The 12,484-nt window shown below is 34.5% G+C and overlaps 1 protein-coding gene across 5 annotated transcripts in view; it reads left to right on the top strand.

Annotated features, from left to right (window-relative positions):
* Positions 1 to 9,625, top strand: part of LOC114352614 (synaptosomal-associated protein 25) — a 29,804-nt gene extending 20,179 nt beyond the window's left edge. Inside the window, exons 4-8 of one of the 5 annotated variants that reach the window (XM_028304273.1) lie at positions 1,151 to 1,199; positions 2,087 to 2,204; positions 2,465 to 2,593; positions 3,083 to 3,227; positions 9,045 to 9,625. In XM_028304273.1, coding sequence (XP_028160074.1) covers positions 1,151 to 1,199; positions 2,087 to 2,204; positions 2,465 to 2,593; positions 3,083 to 3,227; positions 9,045 to 9,110 — 507 coding nt within the window. In that variant the 3' untranslated portion in view covers positions 9,111 to 9,625. Of the gene's footprint in view, positions 1 to 1,150; positions 1,200 to 2,086; positions 2,205 to 2,464; positions 2,594 to 3,082; positions 3,228 to 4,145; positions 7,109 to 9,044 lie in introns of those variants that run through there. The other 4 variants (XM_028304276.1, XM_028304275.1, XM_028304274.1 and 1 more) reach the window with 4 other exon arrangements.
* Positions 9,626 to 12,484: the final 2,859 nt, after the last annotated feature.

Below are 12,484 nucleotides of genomic sequence, written 5' to 3'. Positions count from 1 at the left end.
CCGCCGCCGCCGCACGCGCCGCCCGCGCCCCGCCCCGCGCCGCACGCCGCCGCCGCCACGCCCGTAGCGCGTCACGTCACGCGTCCGCCACGCTCGCCGCTGCACCGCACCCGCGCGCGTCTCGTGCGTACCCTTACCGGCGCACCGCACCCCGCCACCCACACACCCCGATACTCTCTCCTACGATATATTATTTTGATTTGTATTTTATGTATAGAGCGAGGACGCCGGGGGGCAAGCGCTTCATATGTTGAGTCACCAGGGCGGTAAGAGTTAAACTGAAAATGGGTAGTCGAAACGTGAGAACGTCTGTGTTGAATGTGCAGTAAAATAATAATTAATCTCTTTGTTTTTCTTTGACGTTTCTCTTGAATAACGACTTATCTGAGATCGATGTTGCGTGTGTTTCTATGTTTCGATGGGGATGACTTTAACAATATAGTGTAAATAGATACGCCCGATGGCCGTTCGTTGCTAATTGTCGCAAAAGACTGTTACTCTATCTTTTGCTGAAAGTTTAATTTGTATGAGCTGCGCAATCTGTTTAGTTCTTCCGTCACTGTTTTTTTGATCGGAACGCTTTTTAATAGGTATATTTATTTATCTTTCCGAATCCTGTTCTCTTCTCGTAATCTGCGGTACTGAAATGAATGCGCGTTGACCGAGTGTATATGTTGGACGTATAGAGTATATGGTATACGCCTTCATCCATGGCTAGCAGCGTATCAATGTTAGATCGTAGGAGTGTAACTGTTAGCTCGATGCGATCTGTGTTTTTCTGCGAGGTCGGCGGCGCCGCCTCCGCGCCGCTCGCTCCTCGCCACACTACATATTAGTTTGTTCATTTCTCTTCTTCAACTAAATCAATACTTTGCTACATTCACGTTTCATTTAGGAATGGCTTTATGGATACGCTCATTTGCTAAGTTGATTTATTTTATTCATAACGTCATGAAAGGTGCCCGCCCGGCCAGGTGCGGGCACCGGATCATGTCCATGTATCGTTTTGTTTCTGTTTAGTTATCAGTTTGAGTTGTGTTGAGTATGGGTTGTCCCGGGCGACGCGGCGCCGGCCTCTGCGCGCGCGTCGCCTCTGACTCCTCACCGCATTCGTTTGGCGAGCTATAGTGACATCATTATTGTGTTGTAGAGTCACGAGGTGGGCATGAAAACCCTGGTCATGCTGGATGAACAGGGCGGTAAGCATCCAGTAGTACTATTTTGCATCACTCATATTTTAGTACAGCTTCTGTCTGAAATGCCAGTTCAGATAAATTTACAAATGTTCATTGAATGGCAATGATGTTTAACGTTACCGATTGAAAATTTGCTAACAGTTTCTTTATAATGGATAATAAAGAAGGTAAAATTGTTTGTCATGATCACGTTAACTAAACTAGCAACTAAACTGCATCAAAATCCACTCCGATCCTACATTCGCCTCTGTGAATTAGGACTAGGAGAATGTCTTATTGAGTTGAGCCGTTTGAATTATTTCTTTAGTTTTTCTCACGCATCTAGCTATGCACGAATACTTCTATCTTGCTGTTTGCATGACTATTAGATTTTATGAATTTTTATTGATATTCTGAGTGTTAGCCACTACGAGAATGGTATTGTATTCACTTAGTATCAGCACATACATCATTTAATTCAAAGGTAATGAATCGTAATACTTAGATTCCACCGGATCAAGTGTAAGACATAAAGTTACATTGACCACAACAGAGTTTTTTAAATAACAAGAACCTTAATAGTTGCTTAAAATATAGATCCAAAGTGACATAGAATTGCTGTAGGTAACGTGTCTTAACTTGCATGAGATTAACTAGTCAAAAATAAAAGCTCATTAAATCTTACATAAAATGTCTTACACTTAGCTCGGGCTTTTGTCGAGAGCGTTGAGAATTTACAGTTGAAAATATTAAATTTAAAGTGTAAAATGAATTTGAAGATAATATCAGTAAAGTCAAAAGTCGTGTTAAAATTGTTTGACAAAGTTTTGAAGAGTTAGGAGCTTGAACACATTACTGGCAATTTGCGCTAAAAGGCCGAAGTTAAAGCATTTGTTGGTGTGTGTGAACAGAGCAATTGGACAGAATCGAGGAGGGCATGGATCAGATCAACGCGGACATGCGCGAGGCGGAAAAGAATCTGTCGGGGATGGAGAAATGTTGCGGCATCTGTGTTCTGCCATGCAACAAGTATGTCGTTGTAATATTACATTGCTGTACAGTCGACAGCACATCCAACTATATATTATTGTTGCAAAATCTCACCTATTTCAATTACATTAGATTCTACTGTGTTTTGCTAGATGTGCCGTCGTCGGTACCTACTTTCATATGTAAGACAAGAAGAAACAAAAAAATAAAAAAAACAATCAAGATCGTGTTAAAATAAAACTGGAAATAACATAATGTATATTTCTGGAAATTAAAGAAATGTTACTTAAAAATTCCAGGGGAGCATCATTCAAGGAAGACGACGGTACGTGGAAAGGCAACGACGACGGCAAAGTGGTGAACAACCAACCGCAGCGAGTGATGGACGAGCGCAACGGCATAGGTCCACAAGCGGGATACATAGGCAGGTCAGTAATTAGCTTAAGTTATAAAATGTAATGTATTCCTCTGGGAAAATTACATTTATATCCATTCAGCTAACTCCGCAAACAACTGACGTATTTACTATCCGCCTTTTATGATATTTAATGTTTAAGTCAAAAGCTTAGTAGACTTGACAAAAGCATTTGATAAACTCGTGTTTTTAACGTGGATGTGCAACATTACATAAAATGAAAATTAAGACAGTTAAACTGTTGGCGAACGAATCGAAACAAATTTTGAATGAAATTTGATCATATTCATAAAAAACTTCGTAAAAATGATGGTGTTCCACAAGGTCCAACATTAGGTCCCATGATGTAATTCTGATATGTAAAATTGTGATGGATCCCCTTTTTTTGAAAATTGAACACCAAGCGCATTGGATATCTTCAGTATTTCTAAAAACTAGTTCTATTTTTATGGATTTAATACAAAAAAGCAGCAGCAACTTACGAAAGCTTGGTATTATTCAGGATAACAAATGACGCTCGCGAAGATGAGATGGAGGAGAACATGGGGCAAGTGAACACCATGATCGGAAACCTGCGCAACATGGCGCTCGACATGGGATCCGAGCTCGAGAACCAGAACCGCCAGATTGAGCGCATCAACCGCAAGGTAACATACCGCGTTATGCTTCGCTTTGGAATATTTTGCAATACAAACGTTGAATTTTTTTCGAGTGCCTTCGACCATTTACATTTTCATAATATAAGTTTTCCCCAGTCTGAAAAATTTAGGATAAAGATAATAAGAACTTATAAAAGTAAAAAATATAGGACGTAAATATAACATGGCCTATAGTATGTTTCTTTTTAATTATTTCCTACTTATCATCAACATTCTTATTAATCTTAAAAATAATGGTCGCATGCACTCTATTTCTATACACTAATAACTTATTTTACCAAAATAATAGGTTTTTCAGGTTAATTTTTCCACCTGTTTCTAACTAAATTCTTTTTCAATATCTGATTGTTGTTGTTGAAAGGAGACGCGTTAAAATTTCACACAAATTCTATCGTGTCTCCTGTTTTTTCATTGACATTTACACCATCTATGTGTTTGCCTGTCACATTAGAAGTGGACGTGCGAATAGAATTAATAGAATTTTCCTTATCTACCCTTCGATCTTGCGACTATCTATCGCTTATTGGCCTTCAAAATTCAGTCACTCGCTTATCTGGCAACTGTCACCTAGAACTGTCCTCTCCACTCGAAGCATGTTTTCTTCCATATGACCTTCGTAGTGTTTGCTAGAATTGATTGGTTGTTGTGAAAATTACTCCTCGATGTCGCGGATACAAACTCGAGACACGTCCACGACTCTCCAAAACACATCTGTCCACACTGTCATTGTGTACCCGTGTATTGACTAGAGATCGCATCCATCGACTAACGTTCGAGGTAGCTTCATCAGTAACACTGTCATTCACATCCACTAACAACATCGTTTCATAGACAGCGACTTACATTTTTATAAGTGCAGTCGCTGTGGATTGAACAAGAAGAAACAAATCGCGTTGTTCTCTTTAGGGCGAATCGAACGAAACGAGGATAACTCTGGCGAACCAGCGCGCACACGAGCTTCTCAAGTAGACGTCGGCGGCGCTCACATTACACACAGACACACGCGGTCTCGTGGTCGCGGGCTACTCTTCGGTTGCGGATACCAAGAACTATCACACTATATGCAATATACTATATCACACAATCATTATTATCATCAACATACCCTCGATCTTTATAGTGGAAAAAAATAATCTCTCATTTTTAATTACATTCACAAAATTAACATGGCCATGAGAAGCTAGAGACTTTCCAATTCGCATTCAAATGCGACTATTTGCTTTTGGGTTTCAAAATTCAGTCACTCGCTTTCCTGGCAACTGTCACTTAGATTTGTCCTCTCCACTTGAAGCATGTTTTCTTTCTTGATATGACCTTCGTAGTATTTGCTAGAATTGATTGGTTGTTGTGAATATTACTTCTCGATGTGGCGTCTTGCAAACTCGAGATGTCCACGACTCTCCAAAATACCTACGTCTGTCCACACTGTCATTGTGTACCCGTGTGTTGACTAGATTGACTAGTGATCGCATCCATCGACTAACCCTCGAGGTAGCTTCATCAGTAACACTGTCATTCACTTCCACTAACATAACATGTGTCGTTTAAAAGACAGCGACTGTAGCACACGTTTCATTGACATATGAGTATGAGTACAGTCGCTGTAGATTGAACAAGAAGCAGAAATAAATCGTGTTCTCCTTAGGGTGAATCGAACTCAACAAGGGTAGAGCTGGCAAACGAGCGTGCACACGAGCTCCTCAAGTAGACGTCTGCAGCGCACACACTCACACGCGGTCTCGTGGTCGCGGAGTACTCTTCGGTTGCGGATACCAACAATATCACACTTTAGTATATCATCAACATAATTATACTCGATCTTTGTAGTGGAAAAATCACTCTCTTATTTTAATTACATGAACATGAAATGGCCAGGAGAAGATAGGCAAGTAAAACGGCCTTATCCACAATATCAGTAATCTAACTTAGCAAATGTTATTAGCAATTCTAAGCACGTTTAATTTTAAGTGGTACTTTCGTACAGCCTTGAAAATATACCGTCGTTTACTTGAGTCATTATAATAGTTAATTTTAAAGCAAAAACGTTACACATAAGAATCAACCGATGTTGCGTTAGGATTATTTACTCAATGGTACCGCAACCAGTACGCCGTACAATTTCTCGCTTACCTACTATTCTACCTTTAGATATAAATATATCTAAAAATATATATCCAATGTTACATTAAAATCTTGATATATTCGAATGTTTAGCATGCTACTGTATTAAGTGAACATCTAACCTCTTCTTTACGTTGTACGGCTAATTAGACAACTCATCCCGCTTTAAACACATCTGTGGGATGAGTTGACTAAATCGTGAATTTAATATTTTTTCTTAGTCAACTGATCCCACTTTAAATAAATGTGAAAATGTATAGTATTATTTGAAATTTAAGTACACACGTGAGCAAAAGTCTTTAGAGAAAAATAAAATGAAACACCGTCGCGTCGTTTTGTTTTACTAAAATATTAAGAAAATCACATAAATATACTACTAAACACTTTTGTTCGTGACTATATAAATCATAAAATGTTTCAGTGGGATCACTTGCCTGATTCAAAACATTCATTAGGTCTACTCATCCCGCGGGATGAGTTCGACCGGCCTCAGTTGACTAAAGAGCCATACAACGATATTCCTATCTTCGCTTTCAATATCCTACTCTTTCTATCGCTCAAAATGGTATTAAGATAAAAAATCCTAGACCTTCAGCCATCGGTGCTTACCTATCAAGTAGAATATTGTCGATTAATGCCAATATGAAGACGTATTAAAGCATTCGATTTCCAATTCGCATACGAATTGCACTTATCGTGCAGATTTCTAAATGGTTGGTGAACTCGAATTATACAAAAATACGTCTTCCATGCTCACTGTACTTAAAATCTAAAAAAAAGCGAATTAGCTCATAGTATCGTGGTCTCTTGAGACACAATTCGTTGGTGCTCATTTTATGCAGTATGCCATGTGAAATTACAATTATCTAATATTAATTACCCATTTATGTCTATGTCATTATCGTATACCTTAAAACATTAGTAGATATTAGGAAAATATGACAGTGAGAATCGTTATTTTGAGAAAATACATTTACCCATTGTTAACATTGTAGTGTACTTGTTAATAATGCTAGGAATCCGAAAACAATATTGCTTCAAATTGTTTCCTGTTGTAATGTAACAGATACTTGTTATTCCAAGGTTCGTCTTGTTCGTTTTCTAAATACATATTAAAATATGTTAATAAAAACAAATAATATTCGATAATAGATTCCAAAAATATCCGTAGAATTTTTGTATAATTTGAAATGCTTAGAAAATGATAGTGCAATGTAGACGTTTTCATACTATGATGTAATATTAGGCTTAAAAATAAAATAATTTTAGTCTTATTTTTTCTGTCAAATGTATCGTTTCTATTCGAAATAAGGTTGCAGAGAGGGACGCATAGATGGATTCTGTATGGAAATATGAAAGGGATGAAGTGATATGTGATAATAGGTTGAAATAAGAAACTAATATTAAATTCAGAGGTCTTCGCGAAAGTAATGCAATTTAGACATTCATCGGATCTCATATTTATTTTCCTTTTTTCTTTCATAGGAGCATTTATGTCTGTGCAAATAATTCATCATTCAGACAAATGTTTTAGTTTTTTTACAATTTCAACTTAAAAGACGTTTATTTATGTTTGACATGTAGCTCTTTCTTCACAAGCCCCAGTTGCTTACTCTAAGCAATATCGACCAATTAAGGATTTTTCATATATTTCCTAAACTTCACATATCCATAATAAATTAAGACATACATATCTGCTTCTATGAAATCTGGAACTGTGTATTTTGTAACTAGCAAATATTATAGCTGATAACTTAAACACTAGTATTAAATGAAACATTTCATTCTTTTGCTATTATTTTGAGAGAAAATAAAATATGTAATTTTTGAATTATTCATTGAGCTTTTTTTATTTTTTTCGGCATATTAAAAAATATTGGCAACAAATATTTTAGTTTCAAATAATGTGTAAATACAATACATTATGTTATTTAAAACATTTTTAAGTTTATCCGAAGTAAAATGAAAAATGATTACATTACATAATTATACTTTAAGTAATAAAACCAACACCAACTATGTAATTAATTTAACAATTATTAACGTTGATAGTATTAGGTATAGGTCCAGCATAGGCACTTCCTTATTTACGCTTACTGACATCTGATTCATTAAAATATTGCTTAGTTTATATTAATTATATTGCATGTAACTTAACTTTTATTAATTTTTGATGCATAACAAATGCGTAATAAATTTTTTCATCACTTATGAAGCAATAAATGATTACGAGTTCTTGAAGTGAGCTAATCCTTAAAAAGTAATATCATAAATATAGCTTCAATATTTTTTAATAAGTTTCTAGATTTAGTTAGTTTACACCTAATTGAGATCTACAATATAGCAACTATATTCAAATGCAACTTCAGACATAAGTAGTCTATTAAAATTATTGGTTTAAAAAAATCTAAATTTGGGATCATAGTCAACTTTGTATCCATAAAAGACAAAAACGGCAAGTACTTAAATCAATTTGAAACCACGAGACTCACACCTCAACACACGCATACAAAAACACACACCGATGAAGACCGTGAGTATATTATATTTTTACATGAGATTGACGTTATATGCTGAGCACAGCTTTATTTTATAAGCGAGCTACATGCACAGTTAGCTTTTACAATTTTAGGTGTCCTTTACCGCCTTGACTTTGCTAAGAAACAAAAAATTAGCAATGTCTGCTTTATTTATTACGCTGTACAATTCACATTATGTGTTTTAATGCCTGAATTAAATAGGTTTAAAACTATATTTAAGCGACTGTATGCAAGTAAATAAAATATAATCTGAGGATTGCTTAGCTTAGTAAAGTCACGGCTTATTCGCAAATGAAAGACCTTGCCTTAGAATTTAAAGTTTTATAAATAAAGCAATTACTGTGCTGACTCCGAATCATACAAGTAAGTATGTATAAATAAAAGTTTGGCCAGGTCTTTTATTATGCATTAAAATATAACTGAAAGTTTTATAACAATACAATACACGTTTCGCTCATATTACTAACCGACAAAATCACGATAGGTAATTTGAGGGATTAAAATCGAAATTCCAACTGTGCATCATCACCTACTTATTCTGTTTCTTCTCAGTGCAGTATACCTCGCACTCCTTCTACTTTATTACGATCATCTTCCGGTGAACCATTCACTTAATCATTCTGTTTTTTTTTGTTTTATTGAAGATTTTTTATTTCTTTTGTTTGGTTTTCGTCCAACTGAAGTTTCAGTAGGAAACTTGGGTTTTGTTTCAAAATGTTTGACATAGATATTTTATGTCAAGTGTTTTCTACTCCGATCATAAACTACGGCAAGTATCTAGTCTAGTTTAAATAACAGTACTAATAACTGGTTAAAAAAATGAAGGCTCAATATGAAGACTTTTTTAAAACGTTACAAGTTGTCCGATAATTTTCTAAGTTTATATTTGTTAGTATTTACATAGTGCAATGTTGCAATTTTTATTAATTAATTTTATTTATTGTATATCGGACAGTTTGTAATTACTATGATTATGTAATCATATTTATCCACCGGTTTGATAAATCTCAAATTAGTCGAGTTACCAAATCAATTTAGATTTCATTTTAGTTATGCCATTTGATTTGATAGCTCAATTAATTTCTGTAATTAAAATCCGGTGGATTGTGTAATCAGTTTCTGATATGTTTGTACTATTTTATAGGGCGAAAGCAACGAGACACGCATAGCGGTCGCAAACCAGCGGGCGAACAAGCTTCTCAAGTCCTAAGCGCACCCTACGCGATCCTTACCCAAATGACGCTACCACTTGCAATCCAAAACGCCAATAACGTAGTATTCGAAGGATTTGTCTATATCTGTAATATGAAATATAAAAAATTGACCGACATACTGTAAAATGAATTCAATCCTTCATTATATCAGATATAGACAAAATGTTCCCATTCTAAATTACTTAAATAAACATAATATTTGTTTCTTATCTGAAATTAACTTAATATATCAAAGAAATATTTTGATGCTGATTGAACACATAATTAATATTAAGACGTATGGCAATAAGTAATATAAAGATCTGATCAGTCTCATTTAGAATGGAAGAACATAATACTGACGTATTTTTCACTTATTAGACCGTATTTGACGCAATATTAAAATAACTTTATGTACTAGTGATAGCAATATGTTTGGTAAGCGTCATTTTTGTCTCGACAATGAAATGGCTGTAATAATGGTAAGTACAGTTGCATAGTCCTATATTTTCAACTGTTATGCATTTAATGTTGAGGTTCCAAACTAGTGAGTACATATCAAAACGAGAAGTTGATGTTGCTGTGTCTAATAATGTTGCTATATTATGTAGAAAGTTTAATATTTAATAGGCTTTGTCCCTAATACAACGTGATCCTATTTCAGTTTTCAACTTAACTGTACTTACCTCACGATTTTGCACAAATATTTGAACTCTCACTCACGGTTCACGAAAAAAGCAGTTTGTATTATATAATTTATTTTATAACTCCCATTAATGTTAGTCATGGTTTAAGTTATTTATTTTTATTTACATACATAATTTAGTTAGCTCATGAAATGGCTATCGGTAAACTGATTTGCGAGGTAGAATTTTTGTTCCAGTAATGTGCCAAAATATACTTTTTCTACTTTTACTTACTCATAAATATTTAACAATATTTTTTTTTATCAAACTACTATTCTTTTTTTGATAGAATCATTGATATGAAATCTATAAATAAAAATGAAAGTTTTGTAGTCAGTTCTTGTTGTAATAAAATTTGACGCTCAATATCAAATTAATAAAATCTAGTTAACACCTTTGAGTGACTCGTATTCAATATAATATGGAGCATTCCACGCGAAGCGGGCAGGTAAAAAAAGTCGATGTTTCCGATTTCAGTAATATTTGAGTATGTTCTACCTATACATATTATTGATACGTGTAACAAATATTTTTGTAATATAATGACTAGTTTAAGAGTTATGGGTCTTCGAAGTTTTCGACAACCGGTTGGCATGCAGTACTTCAAAGCCGATTATGGAGTCATAAAATTATATATTAAAATAATTAAACCACGGGATTTATTACTTCATTTACCGTGCTTTTTAACTGTATTTTTGGAAACGAAAAAAAAAATATTTTTTCCTAAAAAAAATGCAAATTAATTTTTATTTCTTGATTTTCACAAAGTTCGACCCTTTCGATTTTTTTTATTTTTTTTTATTTAAATAGCTAATATTATGTAGAACATTCATGCCAACTTTCAAAGTGGGCGTGGAAGTGGATTAGGAGCTAGACTGAAAATACTGCCGAAGGGTGGCGTCCAGCACCGCGCCGTCGCGCTGCCGCGCCTGAAGCTCGCCGCCTGTGCGCGTTTAGTGAAACTGGAAAGCAAATAAAATATTTTGACGAAATGTTTTGTACATTTTTAATGACACCAATACATTTTTAATACCTATTAAATACGTTATAAAATAAAGTAGTAGTAGTAAATAAAGTTGCGTTTTTCCGTATCGTGAAAAATAAATTACATTACTCGTAACTGTGAATAACCTTACAAAAATAGAATGAGCTGTTATTTATACCTTTCGAGTTAGTTAAAAAAGGCGATTATGTGGGAGGCAGACGGTCGTCAGTGCTTGCATCCTATTCCTATGAAATTAAGTGGCTCATAATAATTTTTAGATAATAATGAATACTAAAATGTATTTAAAATGTATTGGTGTCATTAAAAATCTACAAAACATTCCGTCAAAAGTGATTTTATTTGCTTTCCAGTTTCACTAAACGCGCACAGGCGGCGAGCTTCAGGCGCGGCAGCGCGACGGCGCGGTGCTGGACGCCACCCTTCGGCAGTATTTTCAGTCTAGCTCCTAATCCACTTCCACGCCCACTTTGAAAGTTGGCATGAATGTTTTACACAATATTAGCTATTTAATTAAAAAAAATAAAAAAAAATCGAAAGGGTCGAACTTTGTGAAAATCAAGAAAAAAAAATTAATTTGCACTTTTTTTAGGAAAAAATTAATGTTTTTTCGTTTCCAAAAATACAGTTAAAAAGCACGGTAAATGAAGTAATAAATCCCGTGGTTTAATTATTTTAATATATAATTTTATGACTCCATAATCGGCTTTGAAGTACTGCATGCCAACCGGTTGTCGAAAACTTCGAAGACCCATAACTCTTAAACTAGTCATTATATTACAAAAATATTTGTTACACGTATCAATAATAATGTATAGGTAGAACATACTCAAATATTACTGAAATCGGAAACATCGACTTTTTTTACCTGCCCGCTTCGCGTGGAATGCCCCATATGCAATATATTATCATATTGGATGTCTTCAAAAACTATTAAAGAATAAATAAATTTATAGCGTTTGTATCTAAGATATTTACTCAAATTCGGGATGTTAATTTTCTTATTATGAAGCTGTTTTACTGTGATTAAGCTTTTATTATGAATTGTCTTATTATTGACGATGCTTTTTATAGTTTTTTAGATTAAGATAATGGTGCCTGAATTATATTTCAATATCAGTTAAACGTAGTCACGAGTTGCATTTAATATTTTATAAGTTTCAGAAATGTAGCCTCAATCTTATTTCATTTTAAACTACGTAGGAACGTAATAAGCCAATTATATAAGGCGTATAATGCGGTGATAAATGCTTCGACCTTCGTACCAACCAATACATAAACTAATTAAGGTTTAATAACCTTATTTCTTTAAAAATAGTTATTGTTATTACTAGATATTATAGACCTGGCTTCAATATGACATTAGGTATAAAGGTGGTAGCACTTTCACAGTATAATGCGCCTTAAGGACGTTTTATACGGATCGTCTGCTGTTTATAAAGCCCTAAAGGCCAATGTTACAGTTTAGAACCCATTATAGCGAACAAAGTCCGCTCCGTATAAACTGACCGTTATTTAAAACAAATACTAAGTATAACGTTGTAATGTGATTACAACACATGCAATAGTCTATTATCTATTATAGTTGAAAATTTAAAACTTTATTATTACTTAAAGTGTATTGTTGTAAGTATGACGAATAACATGTACCGGCCTTAGAGATAATGAACGTAGGAATGTTAAAGGCGAGGCTTGACAAATC

This window comes from Ostrinia furnacalis, unplaced genomic scaffold (genome assembly GCF_004193835.3).
Source record: "Ostrinia furnacalis isolate ACB-3 unplaced genomic scaffold, ASM419383v2 OfSCF1409, whole genome shotgun sequence".
Lineage (NCBI taxonomy): Eukaryota > Metazoa > Arthropoda > Insecta > Lepidoptera > Crambidae > Ostrinia > Ostrinia furnacalis.
The sequence above is the reverse complement of the archived record's forward strand: the minus strand, read 5'-3'. Positions and strand labels throughout refer to the sequence as shown.